The sequence below is a fragment of the Pygocentrus nattereri genome, chromosome 12 (assembly GCF_015220715.1).
Source record: "Pygocentrus nattereri isolate fPygNat1 chromosome 12, fPygNat1.pri, whole genome shotgun sequence".
NCBI classification, from domain to species: Eukaryota; Metazoa; Chordata; class Actinopteri; order Characiformes; family Serrasalmidae; genus Pygocentrus; species Pygocentrus nattereri.
The window spans coordinates 16,160,880-16,181,392 of record NC_051222.1 but is presented as its reverse complement, the minus strand read 5'-3'; the positions used below and the strand labels follow the sequence as shown (position 1 = coordinate 16,181,392).

Sequence of the window (20,513 nt, the reverse complement as noted above, 5' to 3'; positions counted from 1 at the left end):
ATCTGTCGGATCGGTGTTGAATTAAATCGGATTGGCAAAAATGTTTGTGTGTAAACACAGAAACTCAGTCCTCTACTCTTAATGAGAGACGCCGCGCACGGTCAAGTCTCAACATGAACTACGGAAGACTCGCAGGGCCAAACCGAATCCGCGTTAACTGCACGATTTTTTTTAAATCGCGTTATTATCGCGTTAACTTCGACAGCCCTAACATATATATATATATGTTTATAACATATATATAACATATATATAGGATTCTGTTTGGCCCTGAGAGTCTTCCGTAGTTCATGTTGAGACTTGACCGTGCGCGGCCAAGTCTATATATATATATATATATATATATATAGTCTATATATATATATATATATATATATTTACATTTTTAAACACATTTTAGACCAAATCCTTCTCTCAAAACTACCGTAAAACAATGTCTCGGGCAGCAAATCTGTAAAAATCTAATGTAAAAACTTTGTGCTATGTGGCTTTTAGAGGTATTAAACTCTTCTGGTTCCTATCACCACCACTGTATTACAGAGAACCCGCTCTGAAGGACTTTGTTTACATTTTAACAACTGATGTGCAGAAATTTGAAAAATCGGTGGGACTCCCCTTTAGGGTGTTTGGTTCATCTAGTTATCAATTTAATTTTAGGCCCGACCCATTTTAACAATGTATTACAGCTTAATCAGACCAGGTTCAGCACCAGGGGTAGATTTCTTTATTAACCAGATAACTTGAGCCAAGTTTTAGTTTGTTGCTGAAGTTACGCATTTTATCCAATTAGTAAACTGATTTCAGCCATAACTTATTTTAACACTATATACAGCATGTACAGCTTCATTGTGAAGGGCAATAAAAGCAAGATTTCTCTGTTAACCACATTACCTGGGCCGAGAGGTATAGGCCGTTGGGCACTTCTCAGTCTGGGCTTAAATAAGTCAGTGTACTGAGAAATGGATATATAAAACGGTTGTAAATAAAATGTAAAGTATTGGTTTAAACTTGGGTTGTATGGGCCAATCAGAAAGCTGTAGGTTTAATTTAAGTAACATATTAAACACAGGCTGTTCAGACAAACTGCTGGTCAAAGTGTCCTACCATATCGCTTATTTATGGACAAATTAATACATAAAACTGTAGGTGAGATATTGTAGGTGAGAATGTTATCAGTACTGAAATGTATAGGTAGCATATTTTCCTGAAAAGGGGACTGTGGTGTGGTGTGAAATGCTCTGTTCTAGGGACGCTCCCTCACAGAAAGTTATTACGTAGAGTGGTTAAATATACGCCGTCTGGTGTCTGAGACATTGTTTTAGGATGTCTGTGATGAAGTTGTGATCTAAAACAGTGCAATTCCTTCAATGTTGATCTATTCCTGGCGGAGGGACACATGCAGGGTCCTGCAAGGCAAAAAGAGTCCCTAAAGAAGTATTTTTCCAGATTGATGACCGTTTACCACTCTCAATATTACACACAAACCCTCAGCAGACACCTGCGGCTTCACCGTTTGTTTTGGATTGTAAACAAAGTGGACATTTGTGTTGTAGACATTGTGACTCCGGGTTCCTATCAGCACCACTGTAAAGAAGTCAAGAGTCTCTGTTCTCTGCAAATAACCCATTTCACATCAAACCTCTCTGCATGACTCTGTTTACATATCAAGCACTGAATTTTTCAGAAAGGTTTATTCATTTTGGTGGAACTCCCCTTTAAAAATTACGCTTTGGTAGTGATGTGCGCGTGCTCTGTAGAACACCGGAGCGCGCGAGGAGGAGGAGGAGGAGGGGTGTCACGTGACCGTGCTGGGTGGTTCTCTTGTCCTCCTCACATGACTGGAACATTCCTGCTGCTGAGAGTGAGAGAGAGTGAGAGAGAGAGAGAGAGAGAGAGAGCGCCGCTGTCACTGTCGCTGCTGAAAACAGGCCGGAGAGCGAGGCTGAGGATTTAAGCGAGTAGCGAGCCGGAGATCAGCGGGCGAGGCCGCCGACAGAGGAGCCTCCTCTCAGCAGCTCCACAGCAGGACTGGACTGGACTGGACTGGGGCTTCATCGTCTACAGTGGAAACATGAGCCGCGCTCTGCGGGCAGCTGCTCTCGCCGCCGCAGCTCTGCTGGGTGAGTCCAGCGGTTACAGAGTGTTATTATTTCATCATGTAAGGAGAGCCGAGTGCCCCACAGCGCCACCTGCGTGCAGGACCGAGCGGCTCCGTTCGGTGCTGTGCAGCTCGTTCACTGCTCTGCCTCACACCCCCGTGTTTAGAGTTGCGGTAGCGACCACATTGTGCTCGTTTCTTGCTGCACACGCAAAAATAGCGCGTCTTTCTTCATAACGCAGTGCCAGCTCCCCGTTCAGCTCCTGTCCGTCTCCTCGGCAGAGCTGAGGCGGCTGGACTGTCAGCCCGGCTGATCGGCTCTCTTCTCAAACTAACTACGCCATAAAGTGACTCACTGACGGTCCCGTTCGATTCCGTTGCGCGAACCGACTCTTCCCGCCTGACCGTTTCAGCGAGTCCTTGAGCTCCAGGCTCGTGTTCAGCTGTTTCCTCTGCTCCTGCTCGCTCAGTCGCGCTTTCAGCTCAACAACCCATTTCCGCCTTTTCCGGAGTTTCTGGGATTAACATGTCAACACTCAGAACTAGTATTTCGAAACAATGGCTATGGTTTGTCTTAACATTGGCACGCGATGTCGAAATTATGATTTAGGTTCTCAAAATTCGACTTGATGCGTCAAAATAACGACTTGCTATATCGTAACACTGATTTACTCTGTCGTAATAATGGCTTTAGCCACAAAATAACACTTCGTTGAAGTAATAATAACTTATTTCGAAATGCTGATGGGAAAAAGTTATCATTTTTGTGATATTAAGTCCACGTTTTGAATAAATAAGGCGTTGTTAAAAACTAAAAAAGAAGTAACTAATACGGAGTCCCGCTGAAAGGGGAGAGTGCGGTGTTTTCCAGCGTTAAGCCGTGTAACGTCGTCACTCTGGGTCTGTTATAGGCCTGCAGACGTAAACAGTGAGCAGCAGCTCCACGAAATCGTTCGATTCAGTTGGACGTGTGAGTCGGCTCGATCGGTTCGTTGAAAAGAACCGTCTGAAAAGAGCGACTCGTTCACCTCGCGCTGACGGTGTTACGGGCCTGTTCAGACCTGAGGCTCACCGACGTTTTCAAATAAGCCATGATGTCGCATGTAAAGCGCATATCTCTGTTTCTCTTTCTATCTCACACTCTCTCACACACACTCACTATTGTGCTTGTGCGCGCGCGCGCGCGTCACGTGACGCCAGCAGCGCTCTGTGTGCTGACAGCGGCCTCTCTGTGAGTGTGCGAGGGACACTGACCCCTCTGTAAAGGGGGCTCTCTTTGTGAATTAACGCTTAGCATTTCCCTTTCAGACCACGGGGCAAGTGGTTTTATGCGACCTACGGGCTTTATGAAGGCTGCTGTTCTGCTTTGGGCTGGATTCTTACACTTGTACCTGCAGAACAGTTAGTTGTATTTTAGAAGCGGTGTTTCCACTAATATAAAGGAACACTCCATCCAAAATACAAAATTTAACCGTCTTTACATCTGTGTGAAACATGCTTACTCATCTCCTACTGTCGTGCTGTAGGAGCATCTAGAGCTAGATTTTGTGGTTTAAAGAGTAGGAGAACCCTTCTGATGATGTGTCTTGAAGGTGGGAGGGGCTTCATCACAGTGGATTTTATTAGCTGGTGAAGACAGAAGGAAGGCAGATAGAGCTAGTGGTGCTGCTAAGAGGTGTAATATCTTGTGGTAGGTGTGTAACTCTGGTAACAGTCTTCAAGTCATTATCATTACAAGTTCATACTCAAACGACAGAAATGACTCCCCAGACGTCGAGGACAAGCTCAAAGATAAAGTTAGTAGTATAAGAGAACTTGTCTTACCTCAAGTTTGGCTTCTGTTCTCTGACTGAAAGGGTAAAAACACTCGTCTCTGTCGTCCACTATTGTGTTGGGTAAAGAGAGAATTGCTGTCGCCTCACAGCGAGGAGGGCCTGGATTCGATTCCCCTGCCGGGTGACCGGGGTCCTCTCTGTGTGGAGTTTGCATGTTCTCCCCGTGTCTGTGTGGGTTTCCTCCGGGTTCTCCGGTTTCCTCCCACAGTCCAAAGACATGCAGTCAGGCCAATTGGACGTGCTAAATTGCCCCTGGGTGTGAGTGACTGTCTGTGTCTGTCTGTCTGCCCTGCGATGGACCCTGACGGAGGAGCGGCTTAGAAAATGGATGGATGGAGTTACACTAATCTCTGTTGTACCGCTTAGCCCATAGCTCAGTGGCTAGGTTAGCGGTCAGGATTGACGCCTCAGGAGGAATTCCCAGTGACTGGAAGCTGTATTTAAATAAAGCATGCTGGGTATTGCACTGAGAGAACAGTAATCAAGTGAAAATATATAAAATAATGACAAGTCGTGAATTCTGTGAAGCCGACAAGGCAGAAGGATACGATGCAGCGCAGCAGGAAACTACATAACACAGCAAAGAACACATTAAACACTTGTTTAGGGCCTAAATGAGTGGCTAATGTCCGATTATGCTAGAAGTTAGGAACAAGTTTATTATGTAGCGCCAGCAATATTGATATAACTGAATATCCCAGTGTCAGATTAATTGTTTTTCCTTCTCGTTTTCTTTTTTTTTATATATATTTTACATGTTCTGTTTTTTTTTTCTCCCAATTTCTACCTTTTCTTCTTTATCCTTAATTCCCCCTTGTCATTTTCATTTGCTTGCATGTTTGCAGTTCCCTTTACACGATGGCAGCATATACTAAAAGAAATTTGTAATGCCAGTAATAAAGAAAAATTGAGGGGGGGTTGGTGGTGGGCAAAAAAAAAAAAAGTATCAGATGAAATTTGACTGCATTAATAAAGTCAGTGAACTCTTACTAATGGTACTGTATGCTGAACGAAATGCCTCACCAGCATGACACAGCTTGTTCTCATCTAGTTCCCTTTCCTTTGTGCTGTGATAACCAGACAGAAAGCACCAGAAAACGTCCAGCTTATTTACTGTTTGTTTGTGTAGACTATTTTAAACCATTCTTTCAGAACAATCTCAAGCGCCCAGCGTGGGAGATGCATTGCATTTAATCATCAGATTCTAGTTTAGTTATCCCTGTTTAAAGCTGCAGAGTTAAATCAGCTTGGCCTCGTACTGGAACTGAACGCTGCTATGGCAGTAGTTTTGATTCTGTGAGTACCTTTGACCTCAAATACATCACAGTATCGCGGTCAAAGTCTGCCAGTACAGACAGTATATCAGCCAGCACTGCTGTTGATGATGAGAGTCTTTTTAAAATTGTTGACTTCTGTACTAGAGCAGAAAGCCCCTCTAGATGTTTCTGTTTTCCCACACTGTGTTTGTAACGCTGTTTTTCATTGTGGTCTTGGTTCTTATTAAAGCCACCGGCATTGTGGCCTGAAGCTTTTGGCCGAGGTGAACATGTGTTGCAAAGCAAATACTGTTCTGTTTTTTTTGTTTGTTTTTTTTTAGTTAAACTGCTGTGTAATGTCAGCGCCGGATAGCATGTGAGTGAGTGTGACTGCAGACGTGTTCTGTCAGATGGCACTATAATTTCCTCAATCCCTGGTCATCACAATCCCAGGCCTGCTTTCAACTTTGCCCAGCCCATGTGGCTTCTCTACGTTCTCTTCCCTTAGAAGCCAAACTCCTAAAATCTCCAGTATGGAGCAAAAGGAATATGCATTTGTCTGGGATTCCATCCCAGTAGCCGTTGGGATTTCTGTCTGAAAAGTGCCTTATAACAGTGAAGGTTTCAAACATGCACCAAAAACACATGTTTTTCAGCCTAGACTCTGCTGGCAGCATCTGTAGCATAGTGTCAGTTACCATAGATGATCTTTTGTGCTGAAGCAAATGCCTACATTAAAAAGAGAGAGTACTGTCGGTCTTAGCTGACTGTGCAATACAGAAGCAGCAGATAGGCTTTAGATTGAAGGTGCTGAAGTCTTTAATTCATGTTGATCTGTGCAGCAGGTGTCTCGAGTGAACAGGAGCAGTGTTTCTTTTTGGCTCCATTAGTGAGTTTTGTTATGGTGCTACTTCACATAAACAGGATGCAGAATCAGGTTCAGCTCTTATTGGAATCGGCAGATTTCTGTTTCCGACGCAGTCAGCCAGGATATTCGTTTTATTTTGGCGGAGCTGTGTTGCAGTTTTATGGTGTAAATAACACCATACAGCTACACCTACAGAATAGCCTAATTACGCATGACTCATTGTGCTGAATAGCCAGTCGCCTCTTACTTTCGATGTAGCTCTTTGTTTTATTCATGGTGTTTAAAATAAGCAACTGATTTTTCATTTCATGAATGTAAAATCACAGCTTGGCCAATCATAGAGCAGGCGATGTTATATAGCATATATACAAAGCCTTTTATCTCCATTTGTCACACACAGTTGAAAGCAAAACATTGATGTTAGTTTATCTATTGGAAAACAACATAAAATGTGCCATTACTTTTGCACAGGCCACTTTTTATATATGTTTAATGTCATAAAAAACATTCATAATCCATTAAAGAGAGACATGATGTTTGGTTGCCTGTGTTCACCCACAGAAGCCCTTGTGTAGAAGGAGATGAATGTCTGCTTGTTTAGTTTTAATTAATGCTTGTAGCGCCCTCTGGTGGTCAGTTCTGTAGTTCTCAGGCTGCTTCTGTCATGAAGTGCTAATTTTCTGATCAAAGGCTGCATTAATTTGACACTAACAATGAGAATTTCTCATAGTTTCTTATGGAATGGAAAATGAATGAATAATTCCATTAGTTTATTAAATGCAATCAATGTTTAGTTAAGTAGAGGTTTTACAAAAGACTAGATTATTAAAATAAAACATGATTACATGCTTGCTCAACATTTGGCTGATTTTTATTGGCCTTCTTTTAAAATCCAAACTCGCACTGTGTGAGGCAAACTATTAGCCAAACTTGCAATACAAACATTATTTGCTTTTTAATGATCCAGAGTTTTTGATTTTAAGTCTGTTAAAATGACAAGAATGAAATCGTGTTATATTTTGAGTCACATGGATATTTAGCACAGTAAGCATGTTTTAGTACAGGTGTAGAAGCTGCTGAGTACTGAGTGCACAATAATGGTCTGATTCACAGTTTCATGTTGAGAGCAACAATCTGCCAGATCCATGCCTTCGTATTGATTACTAGTATAATCGATGGTAGCACAGCTTTACAGCGAAACCTTTACGGACCTGAGCGTTTGAGTTTTTCCCAGATAAATAAGACATTCTGCTGCTCTCTGTTGCAGGTTGGTTGGCTGTGGCACACGCTGTGTCATTCGAGGTGAAGGATGGGAATTCAACATGCATTAAAGCAGAGCTCTCTGCCAACTTCTCCATCACGTATACCACAGCCAGTGGAACGGTATGGCCTTCAAACCCCATAGACGCTACTGTTCAGAAGATTGGAATCAATGTTTTTAGTAATATAAAACCAGTTTGGTTTCAGATGAATGTATAAAATGAATTCAGTACGCACGTGTGCAATGTTATGGCCTTTAGATAATTACTAGGAAGCTATAAAAATTAAGAAGTGTTGAAATGATAAACTTTAGTTAGGGCTTTAGTTGACTCTAAAGTGAGTGAGAAAGGTAGCAGTGACAATTAATCAAGCTTCCCAAAGCAATCAAGCTAACTAAAAAATATATGTTCTAGAAATAAGTGAATACAGTATGTGATAACTCAGGATCAGGTGTCATATAAAAGCTGTAAATCTACATTATGTAAGTTAAGTTTGAAAACTAACACAACTTACTAACACAGCAGCCTGACTGGTGGTGTATTTGAACAGGACATTTAAAACTAATATTTCATTAAGATTCGATCAGCGATTCACAATGTCTAATTAGTTGCGCACTAAGGTGTAAGAATGTAAAGCTGCTTGATACCAGAATATTACATGTCACTGTTAATCACGAGGCAGCTACATGATCCGTGTTTATTGCTCTTTCTCACAGTTACATTTCACACATTTCATTTATTTGAACCAAACTTCTCTGTGTTGGACAGTCTTGCCTACTGTTCTCAACATAAGCATTTATAAATATTGCTTAAAAAGGAAGTTCTGTATGTGCTGTGAAGGTGGAGACCAACTAAAGTGTTACTTATTTTTCTCATGCAGTAATTAAGGCACATTGTATTATGGCCAGTTACTTCCTGTTGGTGTGCACCAGCATTAGAACGTTTAAAATCACTTAATCATAGTCATATTAATATTTGTTATTTTATTTACTGTTACTAAACTGAAATGTTATAAATCACACACCGAAAATATTTTAGATGTTGTTTTTTTTTTCTTTTCAATATTATTTGGGTGTTTTGGGAAACATTAAGAAGTTATTAACTAGTATATGAAACGATGATATGATGGAGCTGGATTTACAAAAATGTTTTAACTATATGCTTCTTTTTTATTTTTTGGGTAAGAATTAAAATATTAAACTTTTTTTCAACTTCCTACAAATGATTTGAAATCAATGAAGTTGTTGAGTGCAGTCATCCCATGTTTATTGTTATTTTTTTAACATGTGCCTAGTTCTTATTATTTAAAGAGTGATTCCAGACTTTCTATAAGCAGTGCTTTAGTTCACATATGTGTCCTAACATGCTCATGTTCATCTGTGTGTTGCCTGTAGAAAACGGTGATTGTGCCGCTGACAGACTCAGCAGTAGTGGGCAGTGGTAGTTCCTGTGGAGGCTCTGGGGTCTCTCCAGAGCTGCTGGCATCCTTTGGGGATGGTCACTCTCTGGGCCTGGTCTTCTCCAAGGATGACCGTCTGTACAGAGTTTTAAACCTAAGCCTGACATACAACCTGAGCGACAGCACTATTTTCCCCCTGTCCTCCAAAAAGGGTAAGAAACGCTTCGTTCTGTCCTTCCTCTGCGTTCTGCTTTACTATCGTGTTGACTGGAGTAAGGCCTGTTCAGGCAAGATGGTCAAAAATCAGGGAGCCTCTGTGATCACTCCTGTGGGAACAGTAGGCAGTTATAGTCATCGGTAGGTTTGGTCGGTATAATGGTAAAAAAGTATGCCATGGTTTGTTTTTGTTTTTTTTTGCTTTGTTTCGTTTGTTTGTTTGTTTTTTTTTAATTATGATATGATTATTTTAGATGGGTGGAGTGGGAGCCCACTGATAGGTGCTGGTGATGGAAAGAGGGGAAAAATCAGAGCCAGGAAAAAATTAAGCATTACAGCAGAGTAACAACTGAAAGCTACACTCACCAGAGAACAATTTTGCCTTTCATTCAAACACTAGTCACTCGACCTTGCGCTCTCAGATATCTTCTAAACGGGTATCATTTTAGAGTCAGTGGTTTGTGGTAGTTTTGGACTGTCAAATAAACTATTATGAGCTTAGCCAAAACTCTACAGGCCCAAACACCCAAGAACAGGTTCAGTTTCAGCTTGAAACCAATCACCTGACCGTTGCTTTTTCTCAGACATTAGTCAGCTAATGTTAAGTTGGCCAAGCTACAGATCCAGGTACCACAGAACAGGCTGAAAAGTTAAGTTATTGATGACACTGGTTGCATACTGACCATCAGTTTATCTGCAGTCATATTCTGATATCAGTAGAAAATGCTGGAACGAATATCAAATCGCACAATCCGATTCTGTCACAAACTGAGCTCAAGAATTGTTTCTTGTAGCAGGGTAAATCTCATATTAATGATCATGGTATGCATGTAAGTAAATATTATACATAGATTTAATTTGATATCTTTTAAGTAATTTATTAACATATCCGACTGGTATCAACTGTGTTGAAAAAGAGAAAGTGGTGTTTTACTATCTGTAATTATCATTACTCGAATATAACAAAACAGGAAGGCTCTGTAAAAGCTTAGGTCAAAGATTTGCATGCAGTCTTGTCAGTGGCTGAAACTGAAGTTACATGCCAGTCTGTCTTACCATTTCAGAAATTGTTACCTTGGAAACGAAGGCTACAGGAATCTCGGCACAGCTTAACACCACCTACAGATGTCTGAGCTCCAGCTCCATCCGTCTTGGCTCCGAGGTCACCGTCACCTTCTCAGACGTCCGGATGGAAGCCTACATGCCCAGCGCCAACCTCAGCTCCAAAGGTGCAAAGTATAGTTGTTCTTACTATTAGGCATTGTTGTTATTAATGCGGCACTGTTACTGTGTCCTTATGGGTGCTGATTTCTTTGAGCAATTTTATTGCTCAAACTTTATTATGGGCAGCCATGCTAATGAGTGACACATGCATGCACGGCAATAGATGGACCTTGATTGAAGCAAAATGTTGGTATTATTTTACATGCAGTTATAAAAATGCTCATTGCAAAATCTACAGTGCCAATATTTTGAAAGCTGGCACAAACAGCAAGTGTTTCAATATGTTGAATCTAATTTATCATTTAAAGATAAACCATGCGAAACAGCACAGTGACTTTTCTTAGTTCTGAAACATTTCAAATGTTAAATTTCCCAAACATTAAATGCCCTTTATTCAAGCTTATGTTTTTTGAACTTGCTTTTACCAGGATATACAGGCACATATTAAGTTAGGTTAGATGGAGTTCCTGTATAAATATTCTGTAAGGATCAGGTATTAGTATTGGAAGGGAATTAGTAGCATAAAGATGGTACCTCGATGTCAGTTCTGTTATCATTAAAAGGTAGTGGTTCTTGTTCCACTCTAAGGGGCTTTCACACCTTCCTTTGTTGGTGCAGACCTCTTGAACTTTCTTGGCCCATTTTGACAGGTGTGAACGCTCCACCTATACTTGAGTACAGGAGTGTGCTCTAAACAACTGAACTGGCAAAAACAGGTCTTCAATATCTCACTCTTGACACACACTTGCAGCTGAAGATGCTGCTATTAATGGTAGATGAGCAGTCAAAGAATGCCAAAGCAATGCGTTTGATTTTGGCTGGATGGATGGATTGTGGAATGTATATCAGTGATTCATTACATTCAAACTGACAAACCAATCAGCAGAGACCAGAAGCAGATATCAAGTAGGGTTTATTATTATTGCTTTAACTGTGATGCACATAGACGTAAAGTGTCCCTATTTTCATGCAGTAGGAGTTTTGTTGGCTACGGTGGGGGAAAATATGAGAGTAACAGAGCACTTGAATCTCTGCTGAATTTCTGACCAGTGCATAAGTATAATTTATAAACATGTGCTATGAATTTGGTCCACTTTAGCCACTGCAGTATGAAACCAACCAAACCAAATGGGCAAATATGCAGTGTCACAAAAACTCAAACTCTGGTTCGGACCTGAGTAAATGAACTAGGTCTGAAAACCGCCCAGGCTTGAATTTAGGGGTCCATAAGAGGAAAGAGACCCCCATAAGAGAGACAAAATTGAACTTGACGGGGGTCCCATGTTAGTTCTTTGGATAAGTTTGGATCTCCTGACAGAATGCATGCCCTCACATGAGGCAACCTTCTTTTTAATGTTTTAATGTGTTCAACATTAGATTCCTCCTGGATAAACTGTAGCCTACCCAGCCCTAATGCATAATGTAACTATACAGTCTAGGTCTCTGAGCCACATCTTGCTGGTTTAAAAATGAAGAAGCTTAAAGCTCTGGTGCATCTCAAACTTCGGAGAAACTTTTGATATTTTAATTTTGTCAATAACAATGAACACAGACAGTCAATGGTATTAGCAGGCATGCTATAAGCAAGTGGCTAACATTCACACTAGCGTATTTAAGTATACAATCTTGTTCACAGTGATGCAGATATGAAGTTTAATGACCAAGCAATACCCACAGGGCTAAACCTCACAAAAAAGTCATAACATATATGCGTGGAGCCAAAAATCTGAATCAGAACGAAGTGAGAAAGTGTTGCTGCCGCAGTATTTAATGGAGAATGGAGTGAATAGACCCTCCACTCTATGAAAGGGTATTCAGTGGGTTCTTTAACCTTTAGATTGCAGATCATTCTAACCTGACTATTTTATGTGTTTCTCTGTGAAGTTATCCAGACTTAATGTCATCTAATGTAATCTAATTTAATAACAGAGTCTGTACAAAGTACTGGATAATAAGCATGTTATGTTGTATGTGTTCTTCAGAGACTGTATGTTCAGCTGATTTTCCTGCCACAACTGCAGCACCCACACAGTCACCCACAACCGCGCCGACCCCTCCTGCACCCGGCAACCCAGAGGTCGGAAGCTACAACATCACCAATGTGAACGGCAGTTTGTGTCTTCTGGCGAATATGGGGTTGCAGCTTAACGTTACCTATTTCTCAAAGTCTCAGAACAAGGTAAACACATGCCTGCATGCTCCTCAGGGAGTCATTCAACCACATTCAGGCTCTTAGTAATGGTGAAGCAAGTTTGGTCTTTTAATATGGTCATATTGGTCCTCAATTAGCACAATTGTGTAGAGATAAGCGCAGATCAGAGTGACAGGTAAACTGCTGTACCTCTGGTTCTGAAACCATCATATCAAGATGAGAGATTTAGCTGATGAATCATTTTCAGCTGTATGGCTGTGCCACACTGCTCCCATAATTATGTCATCTGGAAAAAATACCCCAACTTATCAGCTTTAACATTACAGCCAGTAAAAGAACATTTATTCAGCAGGCTCATCTGTCAATAGCTGTCTTCCATTAAAACAAGCTCGGTAAGGCAATATGCTTTCATGTGCAAATGCAGCGCTGAGGTCTTCCAGCACTGCGAATTCTGCCCTGTGTTTTCTGCACAAGTGTTTTTTTCTATTTATGGTTATTGCCCAGTTGAAGGACTAATGAGCTAATGAAGGCCTAGTGCAAATTCCACTTCATGTTTACTAATTACATGACAATATTTAAACTGAATTACCTGCCATTTTATTACGAGAGTCCTTGTGTGCTCAATTATTATTGTTGCCTATAATATTTTCTGTTTGTATTGTTGATATTGATGTTATTGATATTGACTTTGATGACTGAGTTAATGTGAATGAGAAATCATAAAGCATCCTTTCCTTTCATACCGTGATGCATTTCTAAGTGGAAAAGGTATCACTATTTCGACGATTTCTACGCTAGCTTAGCAGTTTTGCTTGATGATAGATGAGGGTGGGCAAAACATGGTATTTTTGGGCGATATTATTTTTCTCCTCCCACTGGTGCACAGTGATGTAATTAAAACTCAACAGATGTTTTAGAGGCAGGCCAAAGTAATTACATTTGAGATGTTGGGGTGTTGGAAACCCGTCTTGTAAGAATATGTAATTGCACATAAAATGTTCTTCCACCTCTTGTAACGTTGGTTTTGCTTCAGACGTGAGTGAATTATCTGCTATCGTCATGAGTATGAAGTACACTTTGTATTTGAGACCTAAACACTAAGTCGGACCTTGTTTTTCACTGCCTTGTGTGATGTTTATGCAAAAAGATGCATGATGCAGTCTGAAAACTCCTGCGAGAACCTTCCCGATACCTCTGACTTGGAAATGATAAGTTAATGCTTTACAGGGCCACTCACAGCAGCGCAAGCGCACCATATTTTTGCATATTGTTTTCCTTCCAGTAATGCTGCTACTTGCAGTTTTAACAAAGAAATCTTACTTCTGTGTATAATATGATGACTAAATATAACATGAATAATCATGCTTGATATGACGAGGTAAAAAAAATGCGAGGTTAAAAAAAAAAAAAAAAGCCAAAAAAGCTCCATTTCAACTTAAGGCTGATTTCAACTCCATTACGGTGATATTTCTACACACTCCCAACCTGATCGTACAGATGTGCTTAAAACAAAATTGAAAAATACTGAAGCTCTGTATAAATTATGTATGCTCATTTCACAGTTAGATTTGCCTGTATGTCTAAACATTTTCTATCTGTATTTTTCAAATCAGACTGTTAAGGGAATAGTGAACCTGCAGCCCAATAGGACGTCTTTCACAGGGTCATGTGAGGCTGCAACTGTCACTCTGGTGCTGATGTATGACCTCACCAACCTCAGCTTCACATTCACGCTGGTGAGGGGCTTAAACACATTTTCCTTCTCTTCCACTCACATCCTTCTACACCTCCTAATTTGTCTTCTTTATGTCCACAGAATGACACCTCCAATAAATACCACCTCAGTGCTGTGAACGTGTCTGCTGCCTGGTCAGATATGATGGGTGAGGAAGAGCGCCACAGCATTTGCATCCATCTCCTAGAACCCCATGAAATATTGCAGCACCATGTTTTTGCTACTTTTTTATCGCACTTGATCTTGAACAATCAGCTTGGCCTTGATTGTTGATTTGCAGCCACTTCTCATTTCAGCCCAGGTTTCATTGATTTGTTTGTTTCATGAATGTTTGTGAAGTGAGGAATGATTTCAAAGATCAAACAAGGTGTGTGTGTTTGTTCTTTCCAGCTCCATTTACTGTGAGCAACAGCTCTCTGAACTACCTGCAGGGCACGCAGGGCCGCTCCTACATGTGCACAGCTGAGCAGACTCTTCCTGTGACAAACACCTTTTCCCTCAACACCTTCAAACTGCAGGTGCAGCCTTTTAAGATGAGTGGCAACAAGTTTGGAACAGGTAAAGTGGACCCTTTGTAACCCTCAGATCACTGACAGGAACCCGAGCACAGAAGCACCTGACAGTGGGGAAAAAAATTAACATAGTATAATGTCACATTTTGGGGGCCCAATTTTTGATATTTTATCATTTAATTACTAATATTCTTAGTGATGTGAATTTTAGCAGTTTTCAACCGTTATTAGTCATGGTTATTTATCATTAACAGACTAACCCAAAATGATGCACACAACCTATGTAAACATCAAATACAGAACAAGATTTATGTAAAAAAGGCTTTAGGCTTTATTGAAAGAAAAAATGCAGCCTAATGTAACAGATATGATATAAACTTTATGTAGTCTACTTACTTACATTTACCACAAGTTTTAACCTAAGTTAATGAACATATATGGCCTCAACATATATGATGTATGTTTTGCCATCACACAGTTAACTTCATAGGCTAACTGTTAGCGAACAAACACATTTGAAGGCCAAGCCTTAAAGCCACACTCAACAGAAGTAAATATCCTGTTGTGCTAGTGCTGTAAACTACACTTAGGATGTCTTTATCTGTTGTATCCCTTTATCGACGGCTTTGAGACTTCAGAAAGCCTGGAGTTGTGTGTCACTAATTGGGACCTTCAGACCAGGTTATGCTTCTGTGCCCTCATACATACAATCCATAAACTGTCTTAAGTTCTCGCCTTTTCATTTTTTTTTCAATTGTTTATTGGAAATCAATTGAACTTTTTAACTGAAAAAAGCATTAGTTGAACATTTTATGTATTTGTCAGTTAACAGTTAATTGGTTTGTCAATGACATCCAGAATCGTAACATCTATTAAACCTCTTGTTAGACTAAAACGATACCAAATAGAATCCATTCTGGTGTTCAAGGCTTCTGTCAGACACCGATTAGTTGTATAGTGTAGTGGATAACATGTTTGCCTTGCAAAAGAGAAGAATGGGATTCCATCCCCCTTTCAGGCAACGATCTGAAATAACACTGTGTGCCAATAAAACCCCTATAAGACAAGCTGTAAACTGTTGTGGAAAAAAGTAACATGAATCGTAAACCAAGATGCATTTTTCATCCAGGTTACTTTTGAATGATGAGGATTTCACACTGCAGAGTCCAGAGTGTAATACAATATCCTGATATGAATGGCTGTACTCGGTAATCTAACACAGCTTTGGTTGTTTGTATAGCTCACATGTTCTCATGATCTCCCTTTATAGCTGAGGAGTGTCAGATGGACAAGGACAACATGCTGATCCCCATCGTTGTGGGTGCTGCCCTGGCTGGCCTGGTCCTTATCGTTCTTATAGCATATCTGATTGGCAGAAAGAGGAGTCATGCAGGCTACCAGACCATTTGAACTCCACCAAGACCACCGCCGCCAGTCCTTAAGGGAGGAAAACCATTGCTACTATGGACTGACTGGGACTCTGCTGACAAAAGACTGGCCTGTCTGTGTGTGTGTGTGTGTATGTGGGCATGAATGAGTGTGTGTACATTGTTCTTCCACTTTTTCTCTATCTGATCCCCCCTAATGCTCTTTGATTACTCAAGGAGAAAAAGAAGCAAAGTCACCTAATTGTTACTAACCACTGTTTTTAGTCCTGTCAACACAAACCTTTTGTATCTCAGATTAGATCCCAGGAATTAACCTGGAATTTCCTCTCGTTCGATTTCTCGTATTGTTTAATCTTGTCTATCGGTCCTGGCTGATTAGCATTGTACCAATGTCTGTCTGTTTTTTTAAAGAAATTAATATTTGTGTAAATACGCATTCTACCTTTTTTAAGTTATAAAATTACTAAGATTTTTTTCTTTTTACCAGAGAGGGACAGGGTGGCTTTGCGCAAGTCCTTTCCCATCCAGTCTTCTATTTCAGCCATAAACTCCCTCTTAACTGGCATTATACAGCCTTGAACCACCAGGCTCAAGTGTGTTTAGAAGACTGGGCTGGAAGAGCAATTTTAATCTAGTAGCATTCTTAAAGTTGTAGCTTTGCCTCTTACCCCAAAGGTAGTCGTGCAGCTATTTGGTGTCTGAAGTTTAAACAAAAATGCACAGTACAGAAAAAGTCAGAAACTACACATGGATGTCTCCTTCTCTGTATATGGCAAAATTGTAACTTTATCTCAAGATAATGGCTTATTTTCTTAGGATTTTGACATTCTGATATGCAGTGTTGAAATAAGGAGTTATTGAATATTAAGAAATTAAGAAGGAGCATGTGTTAATTTAAAGAAATTGATATATTGAAATAGGCATTCTACCTTTTGAAGTTATAAAATGACTTTGGTTTTTGTTTTTGTTTAACCAGAGAGGGATGTGGTGGCTTTTCCAATCCAGTCTTTTTTTTTTTTTTTAAGAACTCTGTTCTCTGTAGAAAGTAAGTAATGTGGAGATGAATCCAAAGAGGACAAGATGAATATTATTCAGGGATCCATATTTGGACACATTTAGTCACAATTCGGAGAAAATAAGTTAATAATTTGATGTAGCAAGTCAAAATTTTGGGGAAAAAAGTTGAATTTTAAGATACTAAACGATTATTTTGATGAAGCAAATTGTCTTGACAGTAAAATTTGAGTGCATATCATTATTTTGACGCAAGTGTACGTTTTAATAAAATGTCATTGTTTTGAATTAGTAAGTCAGTATCGGGCAAAAATAATTGATGAGCTTCCATGCAAGTGTGTGTGATGAGTTAGACATCGTTTGTACAATGCTAATAAGCTTCTAGTACTTTAACTACATTAGCCTCGTATCTCCAATGCAATTCTAAAGACACCAAATAGAACTTGGCTGCTCAGCTACACGTTACAGAAGCAAAATGATCTAAATTTGCAGCAAACATATTGCTTTGATCTGCTCCACCAGTAAGTAAACTGTGTGAATGAAGCCCAGGGTTTAGGAAAAGCGGTCTGTAGGTGTGTCTGGGTGAGCACATCTTTGAAGGAGAAACCCAAGCTAGTGAGACCGAGAGCGGGATCAAATGACGAGGGCGAACAAGCCCCAGATAAATAATTGATGTGCTCTTCTAGTATTATCATGCGTTAGGGAACCTGCTGCTTTAGGTCTCGGATCTTATTCTCGCTCTGTGTCCCTCTTCTCTCGCAGAAAACTTTACAACTGGACTTTCTCAGGTTGATGTAAGGGCCTGGATACATTGAGGAGTCACCTGAAGTCGGGAAAACTATTGAATCTAAAGTCTTCATTCATTCTGCTTACGGTCTACATTGACCCCATAGTTCCATGTGTCAGTACTTTATCCCTAACAATTAAACAGGCTGTTATTGTGCCTTCAAGACTCTTATATGCAAATGAACTAGGTTCTGATTGGCTGCTTTGTATTGTGCCGTTCAGTCATTCAAGAAACAGTCCAGGCTGAAATGCTCCTTATTACCTCAGTGTGGATGGGTGAGGCTAAACTTTTGTAGGCTGAATAGGTGGATGGTGGAAGCAGGCTGTTTTTTTCAGCATAGCTTCCATAAATGGACAGTATGGAGTGGTGCGTTTTATCAAATACTCAAACAAACATTCTGTTCAGCCTCTGTCAGCACCTTTGTTTTTACATGGCAGTTTGTCCAGCGCTCCTCAACGTATTCAGGCCTTTAATGGATCAGGAGGGGACAAATAACTTGTGGACAAGCCTGCTGGGTTAAAAACATTATCCAAATATTTTTTTCTGCTTTGTTTTCCTTCTTTGCCTTTTGTTGCTTAATGATGGTCACCTTGACTTTTCTGGAAATTACAGCGAAAAGGGAAGATTATGAGCAGATTATGACACCTGTGTTGTTATATCCCAGCCCACTTTCACAGGATTTACCCGCTCGTCAGTCTGTGCATCCTCCTCCAGGATGTGAATTCAGCACTACAGAAATGTAGAGGATTTAAACATTCAAGTCTGACTAGATGATGATGTAAAATATTTACTGCCAAGGTTTTAGCTGCAGTTTAACGAGGTTAATAAACAGACACAGTATGACAGATGCACGGCTGTATGCAAAAGCTTGGGCTCTTTTGGTTAAATGACTTACTAAGCGAAAATATGTGAACGCATCCTGTACAGAGAACATACTTTAATGCGCAGTTGCTGTTTTTTTGCTGAATTTTATTTGCTGGAAAAAATTCAAACATAAATTGCGGCCTGTCCCAAAGTTACGGCACATTTAATATTTCATGTTTTATTTTTTTTCCAATGTGTTTAACTCAGAAATTGTGCAGAAAAATGTCACATTTAGGTTGGTTGTCTAAAGAATTCTTTCAGGATTTAATAGTTTGCTATAGTGCATACAGTTGCATGCAAAAGTTTGAAGAACCTTTGTCAAATTCCACGTTTTGTATTTTATGTTTGTGAAAATAACTCATTTTCTACATGAAACAAATTTAAATATAGCATTTCTGCAGATTTTAGCGCACACTTGCTGTAATATAAAGTTCTTTCGAAGATGTTAAACTCAGTAATTGTGTATTAAAATCTGAAAGTGTCTTCGTTGTTGGGGATGTGTAACTTACTTAGAAAATCAACAAAACTTGCCATTTGACCAGGGGGGTGCAAACTTTTGCATATGATTGCACAGTACGTTTCAAAAGTCTGAGACCACTAGTGAAAATGCCTCCATTTTGCATTGTTTTCTTAATGAACAGAGGGTTACAAATTATATAATCAGCATAACAATTTGAGTGAAAAGAAGAATCTTTGAAATATTTGCTTTGAATTTGCATCGACTTTGCTGAAAAGCCTCTGTGTAGATCAAAGAACTAGATGGAAGAGATCATCCATCCATCCATTTTCTAAGCCGCTTCTCCGTCAGGGTCGCCTATCCCAGCAGTCTTCGGGGGGAAGGCAGGATACACCCTGGGCAGGTCGCCAGTCCATCGCAGGGCAGACAGACAGACACAGACAGTCTAGATGGAAGAGATGAAGCTAAAAAAAAAAAATCTGATCTTTTTGTCAGAATGTCTTAAATTTGCTTGAATTTGAAAACTGACCTAAAACAAACTGACCCAGTGAGTCTTAAATGTTCTTTATTTTACTTGTCATAACGTTTCTTACTTTGAAGTCTTTCAAAATTCTAAAGCGTCCTGTTAGTCTACATGTATAAATGGTAAGAAAAATCTCATTTTCATTGTGGTCTCAGACCCTTGGACCCCCCCCTCTATAATGAAACCTTCCTTGGTGAAATTATAGCGCAGAAGATAACTGTAAAATATGATTGTATGTGCTTGCAGAGCAGTTAATTTCCTTCTGTTTTATGTACAGCAGATGATGCGTAGGTATGAAACAAGAATTGTTGGAAACGTGCTGTTGCATCTCACCCGATCTGCTTTGGAGTGGTTATACGTTGCAGTGATTTGACCTTTTTATTTTTGTAGTGTTTTTTAAAAGCATCTTGGTGAGGTCAATAAATGGGTTGAACATTTCAGTGGTCCACCTGTTCTGTAATTAGTGTTGATTTGCACATCTAACACTGAAACTACATCTGTTTAACCTAGATTCATCCTAGAAATACACATTAAGCACAGAATAAGCATGTTAACGTAAGATCTGTTTGCCTATCCCAGCAGTCTTTGGGCTGAAGGCAGGATACACCCTGGACAGGTCGCCAGTCCATCGCAGGGCAGACAGACAGACACAGGCAGTCACTCACACACTCACACCTAGGGGTAATTTAGCATGTCCAATTGGCCTGACTGCATGTCTTTGGACTGTGGGAGGAAACCGGAGAACCCGGAGGAAACCCACGCAGACACGGGGAGAACATGCAAACTCCACACAATCAAACCCAGAACCTAAATTGGTGCCATCTGCGTGTTTTCAGGAATTTGAAGGCCTACAGGGATGATCTTAGAAATGCTTGGAGGATAAAAAACAACATTTTGCAGGCATTAAAAACTACAAGAATGACCCT

At 40.2% G+C, this 20,513-nt stretch overlaps 1 protein-coding gene and 1 long non-coding RNA gene across 2 annotated transcripts; one reads left to right on the top strand and one right to left on the bottom strand.

Moving 5' to 3' along the window:
- Nucleotides 1–1,674: 1,674 nt before the first annotated feature.
- LOC108429824 lies at nucleotides 1,675–2,649 on the bottom strand. Its single transcript, XR_001858039.2, has 2 exons — nucleotides 2,455–2,649; nucleotides 1,675–1,855 (listed from the first exon to the last, which is right to left on the bottom strand). It is a non-coding gene; the product is annotated as an uncharacterized LOC108429824 (long non-coding RNA).
- lamp1a (lysosomal associated membrane protein 1a) lies at nucleotides 1,834–20,027 on the top strand. Its single transcript, XM_017701845.2, has 9 exons — nucleotides 1,834–2,120; nucleotides 7,325–7,440; nucleotides 8,711–8,927; nucleotides 9,996–10,160; nucleotides 12,138–12,334; nucleotides 13,921–14,043; nucleotides 14,124–14,190; nucleotides 14,433–14,600; nucleotides 15,825–20,027. Exons 1-9 carry the CDS (start codon nucleotides 2,072–2,074, stop codon nucleotides 15,962–15,964), a joined length of 1,242 nt encoding a protein of 413 aa, XP_017557334.1. The 5' UTR covers nucleotides 1,834–2,071; the 3' UTR covers nucleotides 15,965–20,027.
- Nucleotides 20,028–20,513: the final 486 nt, after the last annotated feature.

Excerpts from the sequence above, each read along its gene's own strand:
- lamp1a (XM_017701845.2), top strand. The coding sequence starts at position 2,072 with ATGAGCCGCGCTCTGCGGGCAGCTGCTCTCGCCGCCGCAGCTCTGCTG. Across the intron at positions 10,161-12,137 it reads CGCCAACCTCAGCTCCAAAG|AGACTGTATGTTCAGCTGAT; the intron begins GTGCAAAGTATA and ends TGTGTTCTTCAG. Across the intron at positions 14,044-14,123 it reads TCAGCTTCACATTCACGCTG|AATGACACCTCCAATAAATA; the intron begins GTGAGGGGCTTA and ends TTATGTCCACAG.